At 39.9% G+C, this 17,582-nt stretch overlaps 1 protein-coding gene across 1 annotated transcript; it reads left to right on the top strand.

Moving 5' to 3' along the window:
* Positions 1–8,900: 8,900 nt before the first annotated feature.
* LOC125770097 (fork head domain-containing protein crocodile-like) lies at positions 8,901–11,845 on the top strand. Its single transcript, XM_049439333.1, has one exon. The coding sequence runs from the start codon at positions 9,493–9,495 to the stop codon at positions 10,927–10,929; it is 1,437 nt and encodes a 478-aa protein (XP_049295290.1). The 5' UTR covers positions 8,901–9,492; the 3' UTR covers positions 10,930–11,845.
* Positions 11,846–17,582: the final 5,737 nt, after the last annotated feature.

The raw sequence follows: 17,582 nt of genomic DNA, 5'->3' as shown, positions 1-17,582 counted from the left end.
AATAAAGATATCTTCCACTTCCGATTCGGGGTTATTGAACCTAATAATCTGCGGTACGGAAAATTCAATCTTCTTGCAAAGGAAAAACGCAACCTAAAAAAATCGTCTTCATATCCGCCCGAAGCGAAGAAATGTCCCCTTCAAAAGCAATTCGGAACACACACGGCAATGAAAGAGAAATTCACATATGTATGCTTTTCCCAGTGAAAGTGTTTTCCATTTCTGGGGAATCTTTTTTTTGTTAAGGGAAAAGTTTAAGGTTAATATAAAGGAAATGATATTTATGTTTCCCTGTGATCCATTCAGCAACAAAAAGGAGTGATTTTACTGTGTAAAGAAAACAACAAAAACAGTGAATCTGAATCGAAACGATTTGTTTCAATTAAATAAAGCATCAATAAAACGGTTTTCCGACAGCGTGTCGTATCAACATACGGTGTGCTGTCTAAAAATAATACTTTTACGTAGCGATTGGCACATCAGCTCTCTTTTTTATGCATCGTAGTCAGCGTTGTCATGGAGACGATGTGGAATGTGTCGATATTGTTCCAAATAATTTCCACCTAACAAACGGATTCCCGTCTACTCGGATGTGCTTTTATCGCACATCGTGTGCAACATTCACTCTGCACTTTAATCTGCTTATGTATCCATCTCCGGCTGGCTCATATCGGTCTGGAAACAAAACCTCCCCCAGCCTGGTTCCTTCTACTCTGCAGGAACAATGTGAACGTGAATTCCATTTTTGCCACCTTTGACATTAAACCCCACGCGAGAGTGTTCCGTGTTGATAAGTAAGATGATGATGTGCATGGGGAAACATGACGATGATTTATCAGCGTACAGTCGACCCCAAATCGATGGCAGTCGTTTTTGCAAATGAGTGTGCGTGTGTGTGTGTGTGTGGAAAATTGAGAAAAATCTCACTGTTCGCTCAAAAAATGTGCTTCCAAAGCTTTTACGGGACTTTCCCGGCAACATTTTCTCGGCTTGTGCAAAGTATATAAGCGATGTATATAGAGCAACGCCTACCAGTATGGCAACGGGTTGATTTCAACCAATCGTTTGACATGTGTCATACTGCTCACACATTCGCTTGCTCTTTCTGTGGTTGAAAATTTTACCAAAAGACAGGGTTCGTGTGATCGCTGTCTTAACTGTTGGATGCTGTACTGAAAGATTACAAAGTAGATGTTTATTATTTCAAAGAATTCTTCTTCCACAATTCATGATAAAATAGAAAATAAACGCATATAAAAATGATAAAATTTTGTCATAAACCTAAAAAGTATTTCTTCTGCCCGTTTTTATAGCAGATGCAGTTAAAATGGCACATAGATGCTTCGAGTGAAAAAAATTTAATTTTCCTTCAATTGAATTATTCCTTACGAACAATATAAAGGTCCTATATCATTAGTAATAAAACTTGACTTCAAGAAATCTACAAATAATACATAAAATTCGTTGTGTTTCAGTTGATGAATGTCATTGGCATATGAATGTTTTAAAAAAAATTTAAAGTTAGTGAGATAAAGAGGGAGTTTCAGGCGAAGACACAAAAGCAGTAATACGCACCACAAATAGAAAAAAAGCTTACTTTAAGAAAAAAAAGATCTTTAAAAATAACGAAGTCGAACCGTACAGAGGCAAGGTCATTGGAAAAACTGTCAAAATTGAGAAAGAACTTGTGTTGAGCTATCCATTTAGAGTTTAAATATTTTACATAAAATATTCAACTTCTTGAACAATATTTAGTTAAAAAACCTTCACGAATTTCTAGCTATTGAAACAAATAAAATTTTCCTTCCTCTAATCAATTGAAAAGAAAATCTTCCGTGTGCAGACCCTCAATGCACTCCATATGGTTACGCCCACTTTACAAAATGGGCGGATCTGTGTCATTTCTGGAACGAAATTTACGCAAAAATAGCTCAAGCTACATAGATAATTGTAACTTTGCCTACAAATTTGCACTTTAAATAATGTTCCGTTAGTAGAAGAGCAGTAAAAAGCTTGCTGTTGGCATATGTTTCGCGATTTATGGGCATGATTTTAATTTGCCATTTCAACCTGAATAGCGTTCATGCTAGAGTTGGTTCACATTTTCCACAACATTTTATTGCTTTGTTGCGTTTAAGGGGGTTTTTTCTTTCATTGAGTATGTTAAAATTAGGTAAAGAAAAAAAATTCACACCACTATCATTGTTGTACTTTTGTGTGTTTTGCGCTTCGTATGAAATGTGACGAATTTAGCTTCAGCTTCCGTTCATAACACAATAAAAATGTAAAGCAACACGAAGAGTGAAAGGTATCCAACAAAACAAAATAAAAAAAAAAACGTTGAGGCCCCACATGTGATAGAAAACACATTAATAATACCGATGATTGAAAATGGATGAAAATCGATTTCGATGACTTTTTGGATACGGACGAAATCAGCCCGAAACAAACCCATTCCATCCGTTGTTGGATATGTTGGGTTCAGTTGTAGTTTTGCGTAGTAGGAATGTATTGTAGAAGGAATGCGAGAGAGAGAGAGAGAGAGAGAGAGAAAGAGGGGGGTTTGATATGTTTTTCCACCACAGAAAGGGTAGGAAAGGCGAGAGTGGACAAAAAGAAAGGAAATTGTCTGTGTGAGGCCTCGAGATTGATGTTCGATGTGTAGTAGATACGCCAACAAGCGTATGGGAAAGATGATGCGTTTTATACACGCACGCGATCAAGTCCTTTATCGATACGCGTCCATTTTTCCGGCCATTTGTTTGTTCATCACGAATGATCAGCTCTTGTTTGTTTTGGCTTTTTTTTTATTTGCCAGATAAAATCGATTTCACGTTTTGTAGCGCAACATTGAATTAATTTATCAATCGTTTGATACAAACCGGGTTCGTGGTAGATAGATTGAATAAAGAATTGAAAATGGGTAGTTGTTTGATAAAAACCAACAAAGAGAAATAATTGTATTTTGCTGTTATTAAATTCTTAATGTTAAAAATAATAGGTTGATTTGATTATTAATTAACCAAAAAAGCTACTAATTAAGAGCCTAAAGGTAAAACATATATTTTCTTAACCTATATAACAATTTTTGGAAAAAAATATATCAACCCATTTCCGTACTTACACTACTTGTACCCTGATTTTTTGATCCATTAACTTCTATCTACCTCAATAGCACGCCGGTGGGAAATCCCTTAAAACCTACGAAAACTAATTAATCCGAAGCTTGTGTCGCCAAAACGTCGTTCGTTCCTTAACGCTGGGAAAAGCCCAAGGCCTATGTCCGGTTTTTAGTAACAAGGCACGGTCTTCCGTTACCCTGCAATATGGCAACCTGTGTAATCCAAAAACAGTCCGAACCCGATCGTTCGTAATATATGGTGAAGGAGAAAAACATGTCGCCACAAGACACACGATGCACGAGTTTGGGATGTTGTAAAAAGTAAAGAGGTGCCGTACTGGTGCTCCATGCTTTCCCGGTGAAGAAGTGTACCCACAGCACTGACGTTCAGCCACTGAACAAGAAGTGCTGAAAAGACGGTGAGTGAAGAGTGTCATAAAATCATCATCACCATCATGGCACCAACCAGGCAAAGGGTCGTTAACCAGTGGCAGTGGCAGTGGAAAGACTCACAGGTGTTAGGCCACGATCGGACAGGATGTTACCAAAAAGGATGGATGCCTGTGCCGGAAGCATCAAGAAGAAGCTCTTCGTAAGGATGGGTTCTAGCGTTTGCTGCCTGCGTTGGAATGTCGTTGGATATTAAAATATAAAAAAAAACTATTTTTGGGAAAAAAATGTACATGCGTGTCCTAAAGTTAGAATGAAGAGGATATACTTTTCAGAGCATTTTTGTTAATAGCATCTGATATTAACAGTTAAATTTATTACAAAAATTGTTTAAATGGAATACTTTAAAGGCGATTTAACATCCGTATTTACCGTTTTCTTGCTTAATAATTAAAAATGTCAAAATAAAATAAAAAAATATTTTGTTGGCCACCATAAAGCAGCCATATCAGATGCACTGCTGAATGTATTCTGATAATTGGCGGACATTATAAAGGCCACATCGTTTAAGGCCACAACATTGTAATTTTTGCTTAAAATTTGAACATATTTACTGTCATCGTATGTATGATTTTTTAGTTATAATGCAAACAAAAAACTATAAATAATTGAAATAAAAAAATTAAGCTTAAAAACGACCAGCCGATGACGATAAAGCAAAAACGGCTACGTACGATGACACAAAAAATGTTTTATACTTGGGAATAACAATTTGTTTTTTAATCAATCGAATTTATCAAAAATTATAATGTCCACCAATCTTCAAAATACAGTTTAAAAGTTATTCTCATTTCATGTTTTTCTGAGGTCCAAATACTGAGAAGCAAAAGTGCTTCGCTTTTCTCCTATTTAGTAGCTTCTAGAAAGAAGAATATCATGAATTTTGGGCAAACTTTGCAATAAAATAAAAACAACCAATTATTTATTTATTGTGACATTCCGAGGGAAACATTCCGTTCTACTTTCTGTTTTGCACTGTTTTAGACACTCTTTCTGTTTCTTTTGTTACTTTCTTTCTTGAACCCAACATGTCCACTGTCACTTAATGCCGTACTTTCCCAATTTCCTGTTTTGCTTATTAATTTTTTTTTTGGTTTCCAAAACTTCTTTCCTCCCTGGCTTCGCTTCGAAGACGCCATTAAGCTTGGGATTGCTTTCCATACAAACGCCTTGACAGTAACCATTCAGGTACTATAAAATAATACTTAGCTGCATCTGCCATAAGGGTTTATTGCATCGCGGGTAAATTTAGAGCAAAAATTTACCTTTTTCGTTTCATAATCCTCACGTACTTATGAATGAAAACTGGTCCAACCGCACGGTTTTATGAATGAAAATGCCACAGGTAATAACCACTCGGACCATGATGATGTGCATGATGCTCGCACAGGATCTTACCCACACGTAATGTGTTACATCCTTTTTTTGTTTTTGAGGGAAGAGTACCACACACACAACTACTTAATGTCCATCTAGTTCCAGGGCGCGGAATTATAGCAGCGTGCTGCAAAAGTTTTTGCCCGCGTACTTTCGTGACCGAGTCTTTCGTCCGAGAATCCGGGGTTTTCCCCCGATACCGAGTCCTTTCAATCCTTTTTTTTTCTCCTTCTCCTTCTTCTACAATGCTCCAGCTCATTCCATCCAATGGTGAACTATTGGCCACGGCGCTCGTGGGTTTTCCCCACCGAAAACATTTAACCCTTTTCTTGCTTGGGATCGTGGCAGAGGGCTAACGAAAAAAAGGGACCAGATTATGGTCACGGGAAGCTGCAAGGGCTGTGAAAAGAGGCCAAAGTTTGTTGTTGCTTGCAGCGGGTGGTCTGCGGGTGGTTAAATTCGGGCGCACTCGATGATTCTTGGCCCCGCTCTAAATGAGGGCGGGGGCACAATAGTTCGGCTTTATGGGAGCGTCCCTTCGGGAATTCCGGTGTCCCGGTCACCCATCCGGATGTGGGTAATTCACATTCAACCCCTTTGTGACGCCATTCTGGGTTATGTTCGCCATACGAGTTTTAGGACAGCGTTTCTTTATCAAGCAAAAGCAAGTGATACGACACGAACGCACATCCTCAAAACCCTTCAAACGGTCCAAACACTAACAAGTGCGAATCTTCCCATTTTGCTCCATGTACGATCGAGTGATCGGTTTTTTGAAACATTGTTTGTCTACAATTGTGTCCTAAACGAGGCCACATTTTCGATTGCACGGCAAAAGACGTACAGATTTGCATTCGTACAAGTTCTTCGGGAACATTCAATGTCCTGTCAATGATTATCACAACACGTGTTAACCGTTGAGGCGTTCCTTTGACGGACACTTTTTCGGCACGGGCATCGACCAACTTTTTTTTCCTTCTTTGATGTCCTCATAAAAGGCTTGTCTCATTCGCAGCAAATGCAACGCACTTGCAGTTCATCCGATTTGTGTTTGATGAAATGGCCATTTTTCGCCCTATCCATGTTCCCGGAAGCGGTACGAAAACTAGCCAAAAGTCTAGCACGACCAAAAGATTCGATTGGTTCTCGCGATGCACCGAAAAATCTGAACAACCTTAAGTTCATCTTTGGTACGAATGATTGAGATCCATACGGAAGAACGATGCTGACATTCGCTTGGAGAGTAAATATTTGCCTTGTTCTTAAATCTCGTCGTCGGTCACAAATTAACAAAACGCGTGGTTCATCACAAGAGTGATGGCTGGCCGTATGATGCCAAAACCTGCCATCAAGGGCCCGTTGTCTAATGAACTGAGATCGCGGGCTGAGATAAAGATACAACAAGGCTTCAACTAGGAAGACATGCTGGCAGGAGATAAATCTTGGAGCTGGCAACTAGGCTAGTGACGTTCATGCATGGACATTTCGGTTCCACACAGTTTGTTGCTTCTTTGTGCCAGATGAACAATCACAATCTTTGAGCTACGATCAGTAAAAACAAGGGTAAATCAAATGTTTGGTTTGTTTTAAATCTACCTCAAAGAACACTTAAAACAAACAATGGGTTTATAGCAACTGAATTTGAAGTAAGTTATAGAATTATGGCTAGAATATACATTATTAACATTGTTTCAACTGATTTAAAAACTTGTCTTAGATAATAATGTGTTATAAATAATTTTTTATTTTTCATAATCTTCCAACATGTAAAACATAAACATTTTTTATGTTGATTTGTTAGGTAATTGATCATTTCTGCCGCTAGTTTTTGACATTTTGCCATAAGCATTCCTATTTATAGCTATCGATTTTAGATAGTATTTCTTTATAGCAAAAATTCAATTACTGATGTGAAACTAACAAAGAAAATCTAAAGCTCTGATTACAAATTACATATTTTAACAATGGAGAATTTCCCTTTGAGAACGCTTAGAATAAAAGTAAGAACTAATAATTCACTAATCGTCATATAATGTTAATATTTGATTAGAAAAATGTCTTCAAAGATTCAGAATAATAAATTAATGTTTTAATGTAAAATAAAGCTTCTTTTTGTCATAATTGTTGCTATAGTACATACTTGGTTGTAGCACTTGGGTTTTGGATCCTTTTTACAACATACTATGAAAGATTAAATAAATTATATAAAACAACCTTTTTGGTATTTTTTAAGCGAATTTAAAATAGTCATTCCGAACTATTTAAAAATATAAGAAAAATGTGTGCATCCAACCTCATTAAATGGACATAAATTTTTTCCCTCAGCTCACCAAATCTCACCTCGAAAAAAAAACATAACACTCACTGTTACGGCATTCCGTCGGAACTGCAACTAACTAACATCGCATAAATTTATGTTCCGATCCATCGAGTATACACAGTTCACTGTAGAATGCCGTTTCGTATATGGAAATTCCCATGCAGAAAACGATTCGACAAAAAAAAACCGTACCAATGTTCCACACTAGTTTTCAATCAGCGAAAGTTAATTAAATGAGAAAATATTTGTCTTGCACCAATTTGGAAAACAAACATTAAGGCAGGCAAACACAAATAGCAGCAGGAGAGAAAGACACTGGACATGGGTTTGGAAAAATAATAATAAAGTTTATCTCCCATCCTCTCCCTCCTCCGATCGATGCTGGTCGCGTGCTAGTTTTTTTTAGAGCCACACAACAACAAAAAACTGTACGATTGTGAAAGGCGATAGAGACAATGAAACTAGGGAAGCAGCGAACAAAATGGATATGACTTGTTTGAAATAAAATTAAAACAAAAAAAAAAATACACGCAAGCAATAAAGCACGATCAATGAGGATCGTATTTGAATTGATTTTAGATAACAAACATTTCGACGAGTAGTGGATGAAGTTTAAGGGGAAAAAACCGTTGAAACATCCATTGGACAGCTATATTAAATCTATCTGCATATGCGAAAATTTGTTGCCAGTCACATTTTATCCCCTCGAACTCAATTTATTCACGTGTGATTATTTTACGGCAAAAGAAGAATCAAATACGCATGATAAGAGAAAATCTTTTCCCAAAACTCCCATTAAATGATTTGCTAAAAAAAAAACACGGGGCAAATAATCCAAACTGAATGAAAGCTGGAAAAATTCAAATATGTAGATGAGTGGACGAAAACCATGCGAGTTTTTGCGAAAGCGTTTGGAAACAAAATGAAACAAGAGATGAACGAATGCATTAATTTTTGGCTCGTTTGTATCATGTCAAAGTAGGTGTTAAATCGTGCAGGTGGAAAAATAGTTTTTCCACCCTCAACCCTCACTAGCGGCGGATAGTAGGTAGTAGAATAATATTATTTCTGTAATTATAGTGGAAATAAATAGCAGCCGGTTTTAACGACGTGAAAACGCAACACAAAATTCCGGTAACGCTGTCAAAAATCCGAACGCTTGTCAAGTTAAAATAACGTCCTCGTTTCCAAATGGAAACGGTGGCATGCGGGGTGCTACGCATTAATCGACTCCATGTTTTATGCTGAATGTTGCTGGATGCTGCTGCTGCTGCCTGTGTACTTCCGGAAGTAAAGGTGCAAAAGAAAGCAGAAAGTCTCAAACGATGGTTGATCTCGCTCGCACGCACACGTACTGGCCGGTTGTAAATAGACCCGTCCCTCTGTGTATTTCGCACCGAAACGGGGAACGCTAAAAGAGCTCAAACCGTACCGGATGAGGGTTGAGCAGGATAGGGTAACGCATGCGTATACCGAAGCGCTGCCAGGCAGCGAAGACGAAACAGCGCTGCTGCCTGCCTGGTGTGTTCCTTGCGCGAGCGAGATGGTGCGTATGAAATGGCATTCATTCACGTCCGCGTCCGAGACACACAGCCAGCGTACGCGCGTACGAGAACCTGTTTTTCTTTGCCATCAGTTACGTTCGAAGATCCGTCGTGAGCTGACCGTTGCGAGCCAAACCAGTGGAACCAGCATCGCAGCATCCTCATCCCGTCGGGGCATTCTATTTTGGACGACGGTGCACGGGTATCACTTTTTCCTACCCAATCAGTCGTCTGCTGGACATGGTGGTGGATTGTTATTGCACTACGAACACGGTGGGACAGTACGCAAAAGCAAATAAAACAAGTGCGGTAAACAAAAGCAGGTGTTTCGATCGGATATGTTGTTGCGTGGTGGTGGTGATCAAGTGTGCTTGAACTGATCGGCGGAAAAATACACCGAACGTGGATACAGTTCTTTTCTACCGGATAAAACACTTCATCTTGTGTGAACTTTAATGTGTTGTGATAGTGCGTGTATGAATATTGGAAGGATTTAACCAAATTTGCCATGTGCCTGTGACTACTGGTGGCTATTCTCCAATCCAAACGCATCTAGTGCTTGTGCTCTGATAATAGTGTGAGAGGTTTTTTGTGCTGACCGATCGAGAATCTAGAGTGAAGTTGTTTTTTTATACACACGGAACCGTTCCACACAAAAAGGCATCACCATTTTGGACGAAATGCACACACTGTTTACGACGGATCAGCGTCATTATGGGCACGCACAGCCCGGCTATCCGACGAACGGGCCCACGATGGCGTCCGCCCATCACTACACGTACGATCAGTACTCGCGGTACGCGTACGCCGGTTCGGCTTATGCGCTGGTCGCCCCACACCAGAACAAGGAGATGGTGAAGCCACCGTACTCGTACATCGCACTGATCGCGATGGCGATCCAGAACTCGGCCGACAAGAAGATCACACTGAACGGGATCTACCAGTACATTATGGATCGGTTCCCGTACTATCGGGATAACAAGCAGGGCTGGCAGAACTCGATCCGGCACAATCTCAGCCTGAACGAGTGCTTCGTGAAGGTGGCACGGGACGATAAGAAACCGGGCAAGGGTAGCTACTGGACGTTGGATCCCGACTCGTACAACATGTTCGACAATGGGTCGTTTCTGCGCCGGCGACGTCGCTTCAAGAAGAAGGACGCACTGAAGGAGAAGGAGGAACTGATGAAGCGCCAAAGTTTGCTGCTGGACGATAAGATGGGTGACATCAAACCGATCAAGATTATGTCCGGTGGGCATCATCACCATCACCATCATCATCATCATACGCTCGAGGGTAAACATCACCAGGCGGGTCTTGGACATCATCAGACGTTTAAGCGCGAGCCGGGGTTGGAACTGGCCGCCCAGTGTATGGTGAAGGATGGTTTAACGTCTTCGCTGTTGAACACCTGCCACGATACGTTCGCGACCCAGATGAACCACCTGTCGGCGGCCGGTGATCATGGCTTTACCGTGGACTCGCTGATGAACGTCTACAATCCGCGTCTTCATCACACCTCCTACCCGTACCACTTCAATGACGATAACCTGATGGCCGCGTCCGGCGGTCAGCTAAGGCATCATCACAGTTCTGCCCATCATCCACCTCCGCATGGTGGCTGGTACACGCCGGAAACGCCGCCAGAATCGATTGGCAATACTTCCGGCAGTTCGACGACTACACCGACTACCCTGCCCTCGGTCACCGTGACTCCTACCTCCGGCATTGGTGTTGGGCTCGGTGGTGTTGGTGGTGGTGGCGGTACCGTGCTTGGAAATGGTGTTGGTGGTCTCGGTGGTGGAGGTATCGGTACGCACCAGGGTGGCAGTATGGGACCCGGTTCTGGCGGTTTCCGCGACATGGTGTTCGATCACAACCAAGCGTCGGCTGCTGCTGCTGCGGCGGCCGCTGCTGCCGTTGCTGTCAACTGCCAGATGGAACCGGCCGGTAGCCCAGGTAGCAACAGCCTTACGTCCGCCAGTCCTCCGGTTAACTCTGCTGCCGCGGCGGCTGCTGCTGCTGCCGGCCATCTCGGTGGTAACCTGGGACACTTGGGGCACTACCGGTCGCACGTCGGTTACTACCAGGACTGTGGCTTGAAGTATGGCGTGTAAAGTGGATAAAGCAACCCAAAAACGGACTCGTCAAGGTCGGACGATTGGCTTTGCTGTAAATAGGACATCAATTGCGAACACTCTCACGAAACCCAATCTTGCCGACTTCCGGATGAGTCGGGTGTTTTTTTAAGACACCTCCAAAGCCGGCAACCGAACGAGCGTGTGTGTGTGTGTGCTTCTTTTTGTGGAAAAGCGTTCATCAAGTGCGTTACGTACAGAAACCACAAGTGATCGTGAGCTTAGTGAGGGGAGGTAGCTTTACGGGTGGGCAGGAAAAAAAGAAAAAAAACCAGGCTCGCAAGTAGATCTCAGCAGAAGTCTCAACAAGTCTCTCTGCACAAAAACCCCGTCGGGCACGCTTTCGACCTTGGCGCGTATCCGTACGGTCGTAACGGCACGCTAAGAGGTTTGCGAAACGATCAAATTTTTGTTTGATGCTTTTACGTCACAAAGGTGGATCGTTCGGTCGTTCGTTTGAGTTTGCTGTTGTGAAGAAGTTTATTCCGCGTGAAAGGTAGCGAAGGGAGAGCTGTAGAAACCAAACTGTAGATAAATTACGAACCGATCGACCAGCAAACGGTATTATTAGGTACGAAGAAAGTCGCCCCAAATGCAAGCCTGAACTTCTTTGCGTTGTATTATAAAACGATTGATTAGGTTTATGGTAGGGACGAATAGTTTGTTAAGCTGTATGCGAAAACCCAAGAAGCAAAAACCATTGTAGGGCAACAACGATGGACATTGGCAATGAAGAGGAAACACAAAAATCAAACTGCGATGAAATACACTGTTCGTTGTGTTGATTGATTAATGGTAACATCTAGACGTAATATGGTATAGAACGTTAATAAATAAGAAACCCAAACGTGATTATATGAAATAATCTAATTTAAAATGGTCGTTTCATTTGGAATTGGGCAGTAAGGGTATATTGAAATCCGAAAACATTTGGTTCTATTGCTACCTTTTCAGGAAGTGTTTGATGACATTGTGCTTAGACATGTTTCTTTCAGGAATTACTTGTACAAATGTGTTGAAACCATCTGTGCTTATTCTTTACTTTGCACTGACTTTTTATGTTTATTTCTTTACTATATTTTACAATATTTTTTCATAATGGCGGCTATTAGACTGAATGCTATTTTCATTTTTATTTGTTTTCTATCTTTTAGACGATCACTTCATCAATAACTTAGGTTATTGAATCTCTTTCTTTTATTTTATTTTATTTTCTATAACTTAATAGTTCATTTCATCTTTTTCATTTAATTTAATTTCATTTTGGACTGTTTGAGTCACTTACTCAATATGTTTCCAATTAAAGCTACGTATGACTGCAAATGAATGTTAAATACCTCAAAACGTTTTATTAGCTTATTAGCGTATTCAAAACTTAGTATAACAAGAAGATAACTAGAAGATCAAAGTCTAATTCACCCTAATTTCAAATTAAAAATGCAAAATACTTCTCAAATTAGTATAAGCCATGTTGCAATGTCCATAAGACAGTCACACAATGAGGTTCAAAAGTTATGCAAATTTTATCGTAATTCAAGTTATTCATTGCTGTAATTCATCTATCCGATCGTCAAATTTGAATCAAATTTAATTAAAAGAAATGATCAGGTATTTTTTTTACCAAATTGCTTTAAAAGTTACCTACGAAGCGGTGCGCTTTTAAGACTGAGGATTTTAAATTTAACAAGGATTTAAGAATATTTTCAAATTTTTCCTTGGGAACTATTTTAATCTATTTTACATTACAATTTCTTTGCTTAACTGTCACATCTGGACCTAGTTCAAATCTCAAGTCCTCATTCTTCAAGAGCTTATTTTTCAGTACTAAGTTATTTCAATACGAGATGGTTTTGTCTTGTTTAATCATACATTTGATTAAATTTTACGGCCAGAACTCACAACGCATAAGTATGATCTAAATGGCCATTCCATAACATCGTATAATACATTGCCTTCCCTTGCATTCTGCGTTGAGAAATCCCATTGACGAAATTTCCGTTCCCGTTCCAAACGAAAATTTTCCTTGCCCTTTTCTCCATCCACTCTCTCTTCTTCGTCCCTCATCTATTTCGACCCAACAACCGGATGTGCTGGACGTACCGAGATGGCCGTTAGTCAAACTCTCCCATTCCTTGCACTAATTGATTAACTATAAATAAGTTAGCGCTCCATTAACGCGATGGAGTCACTGCGTCTTCCGAGGTCTTCCAGGGAACCGCTTACCCGTTCAAACACTGGCAGCCATCGTGGCACTGTATTTCCACCTTCATCCCACCCTCAAATGTTCGTGACAAGCGATGGAAACGTTCGGAAAATGGGGCAGCAGTGCACGGGGGACAAGGGGTGCATTTATGTACGCCGGAAATTGTTTTAATATCTTACACTGTTCTGTTCCAACAGAAGAAAAGAAAGCGAACGAGGGCATACGGAACGCTAATGTACAGACATACACACACCCACACCCACACCGATATAGTGGCCAACAACACCCAAAGCCAAACACTAGCGCTGGACAGACTCTTGCCTTAGTTTAGTCACTTTGTTTGGGTATTTTTTTGTCCCTCTTTTTTTACCTTGCCGCGGTGCTGGTGTTTTTTTGTGTTTTGTCTTAGTTCCGCACAGTACATAATTTTCCTTCCGCAAGCTTAAATGTAAGTAACCGGGGCGGAAGAAAGGCTGACACTAGAACACACACGTGACTACTAGCCGGATGGACTAATGGAGCGTTTTTCGAACCTGCGCGGAAGAAGGAACCATTTTTTTTACTATTTATTTAATGTTGCTTAGTGTATCTGGAAATGGATTAGAATGGAACTAAACAGAGAAGAAAATATATAAAATATTATAAAATCCCAAAGTACAGGAACTCAAACATTTCTGCTATTGAACCTTTCCACACTGTGGAACATGATCGTTATTATTATATAACAAACCGATCCTCTGCTCGCAACTAATCCAACCTCCCCCACGCTAGTCCACAACTGCGCCGAAATGTAATCAAAATAAAAACAAACGCCGATTAATTCTCCATCGATAACAGACGATTGACTACTCTTCTGTGCTGCGGCACGGGCAAGTAAAGAAGCGGAACCTTCGGCAAAGGAAAACAGCAATCTGGAATGCTGAAAACAACCACCGAAAAAAAACTCCTCTTCCTCGATGATTGTTGTTGTTTTATTCGCCTTTCACCGGCCGATTATGAGCGACCGGAAGGTTTACGTTCTTCCGGGCCAGCGTTCTTTCCGTTCTTTCTTGGTGCCGTAAATGAGCGTGAAAAATCCATTTAATTGCCACACATTACAGCTACGGGAAAGTGGCCAGAATCTTGGCGTAATTCAGGAAGAAATTCCGGTCCAGAGAGGAAGACCGTTTCGGTTGTTGTGTAACGAAAAATAATTTCTTTGGACAAGGTTCTGAGGTGTCGAAGTAGTCAAAACTTTGAAGTTTGTTAGTAGAGCTAAGAGACTTTTTTCCATCAATAAATTCATTCGGTTGTTAGCTATTTCTTTAATAAAACGATTCGCATTTCGCTTGTATAAATGTACTCATACTCGAGAGTTACGGGCAATGAGTACACTGGTTTAACGGACTCTATGAGGGTAGAAGGATAAAGTCTAATCATTTTGCTGGAGGATATCAACCTGACTATAACGAATGTTTGGATTTTAAGTATGGAACATCAAGACATGTACCACTTTTTGTTGTCTTTCAAAGAATATTTTCATATTAGTGGCCATTTTATACATGAAGTAGTCTAAATAGTCAAAGTTATCTGTTTGTTTTCATGTCACATTGAATCATACTTTTAATTGTAAACAGAAGACCTTTGATAATTGGAACCAAGACTAAGGAATAGAGAGGAGAACTCATCAAATAATGAACGGCCAGATTATTAAGTTAAAACTGCAGAACTCAATAAATCAAATATGGCCATGGTAAGTCATTCCCGTCCAAGCAATTGCGTACTAAAGATTGTATTCGATTATTAAGTTTATGGCCTGAACACTGGACTCAAGCCTATCCTAAGGACAAATTAATTGTAAAGAAGCAATATTTAATTTTTGAAACGATGTATTGAAGACCTTATTTCAAAGTGTTCATAGGAGTTGTTGAAGTTTCTCATCAGTACTAACAAAGATATTGCAAAACTGGCCAAGACATTGGTCGGCAATATGTCCTGATCGCAATAATTATAAGCTAATGTAAACAATATTCCAAAAAAAACTTCTTTTTTCAATTTTTTAATTTAAATTTTATAAAGACAAAGAATACGCCAATTGGCATCTTTTCATATCTTGCATATTATGGAAACACCAGCCCAACCTCACAACCACTACACTCAAGGTACATCAATTTCCCAAACCGATTGCGTTCCTGCTTTCCACTTGGACCATCTTTGGACTTGCTTTTTATCTCAGTACATGACGCCATTGTTATTTTAAAACATTATTCCATGGGAACTTGGCCATCTGTTCGGGCTTGCCCGTCCTGCAAAGGCCATTGCCACTCTGATGGGCCAGGGAGCCCATCGCCGAGTTTCGGTGCTCACAGCGGACCAGTTGACAAGGTACTGCACATCCTACGACTGTTCCGGAAAGTGTAACCTCCAGTTACTAGCGCCCGAGAAAACCGAAATCCACTTTGCCAGTGTAATTATCATCTCGCCAGCCATCCGTCATTAGTGGCCGGAGCCATTTTCTACAACCCCGGCAGCATTTCGAAACTCGGCACCATTTTGCTTAATTTGCCCATTTGCCCTAGAACCTAGTGCCGTAGTTTGCTTTCTTGTGTGAGCAGAGGGAAGGGTGCCAGAGAGTCAGTGGTGGCACTGAGAGCTCTTCCGTACGCTGGTTGAAAATTCCTACTACGTAAGCAAATTTCGGGAAGCAGTACACCAAGGAGGGCGGTTAAAACTTCCACCATGTTGCTCGGTGATCGTGAACGGAAAAGCCTTGCAGATATTTCCCGACATTTTAATTACGTTGGAATTAGAGAGTGAAAAGCTTTCCGATACAAAACGTTGCCGAAGGACGCATTCTTGGGAAGGGGGAAGTATGGAATACTGGTTTGAGAAGAAAAGCGACGCACCGGTGGTCATAGTTCGTAGAAAATTGCTGCGTAAGCTGCTGCTTGTGTTGATCTTAGCAAACTAAACACTGAATATTAGTCGTTTGCAATTATTTTAACTAAAACAAGAAAAACTTCTGCTTTATATCTTTGAGCAAAATGCATGAAATACACGAACTTAACGGATGAGAAACGATTCTAAGCAATATACTTTGTGTTACATTTAACGATCATATTACTCTCTAAAACACCTGGCCTATATTAAAAAGGCAACGAAGCTAACCCACATTACTAGCACCAAAAATCAACATTAAATTCTTCGCTGAATCTATTTCTTCATGTGCAAAGCGTGAGCAAATCTGTTATGTGATGATTGCGAAAGTAGTAAGGAATGTCAATGCCATTCGATTCGTAATGATCCATCTCCGGTCGTTTTCCCATTTCGACGCAAAAGATCACGTACTACGATCGAGACACATCCCTTAATTTATAGTTTTTAAACGTTATGACAGCAGCAAAACGTTTCGGTTTCGGCTTTTATTTACGAACGAACTCACAAATGTGTCTTTATTCGAGTTGTGTGACGTTTTTCCCGTTTTTTTTTGTTGTGTGTCTTTTCTATTCCTCTGAAAAATCCTCTTCAAAAACTCATCAGTTGCTACGTTATTGTGGAAATATGATTGGACGGTTTTGAAAACTATGAAATATATTCCAACGCTTCCCTCCATTTTGGTGGTGGCTTCGCAGTTAAACAACCTACTCGGAACGCTTACGCTCAGGCAAGGATGCGCCGCACGTTCATGGTCGTGTTACCCCTTGTGGCAACTGTTTCATAAATGGGGATTTTTTTCCATCACAGCCACTTTAAAAGGCGGTGCAACATTAAAATAGCTGTAGTAATTCATAATTTATTCTCGACAATAATTCGAGGGGACGAAGACCAAGGCTCTTTCATCCTCGCGATGAACATTCGGAGTGTCGGTAAACTCAACCAACCGTAGTTCCGTGCGTTTTGAGAGATTTTATGTTCGTTTTTTTTTGTTTACTCCGAGAGTTTTCCAATAAATGGAATATGTTATGGAAATCGATGGTAAGTAACTACATACATCATGAAAATATGTAATCTATTGCACTGTTGGTATATTTTTATAACATTTGTCTAAAAACATATCTTTTTTTATTATAACTATTTGCCGCTGTTAAATTAGTAAGCAAGTAAATGAAAGTATTCTATATTGGTATTCGTACTTTAAGGTGGGATAGAAAGCCAGAAATCTGACGAATACTCGAAAGATTGGATAAATAATTAAAAATTTATTAAAACTATGGTATCAACATACAAAAGTCAATAAGTTAGAGTAAAACATCAAAGAAAATGAAAAATTCGATCTACAATGAACAAAAACTTGAGAAGAATTAATAAAAAAATACAACAGAAAAAAAAATTATGCTAAAAATGTTATAAATTATGACGAAAAAGTATTGTTTATATCAAAACAATCTTCTCACAAAACTTCTCAACAAACAATCCAATCCCAAGGTTATGATCTGGATGAGATTCATTT

Source organism: Anopheles funestus, chromosome 3RL, assembly GCF_943734845.2.
Source record: "Anopheles funestus chromosome 3RL, idAnoFuneDA-416_04, whole genome shotgun sequence".
NCBI classification, from domain to species: domain Eukaryota; kingdom Metazoa; phylum Arthropoda; class Insecta; order Diptera; family Culicidae; genus Anopheles; species Anopheles funestus.
The sequence above is the reverse complement of the archived record's forward strand: the minus strand, read 5'-3'. Positions and strand labels throughout refer to the sequence as shown.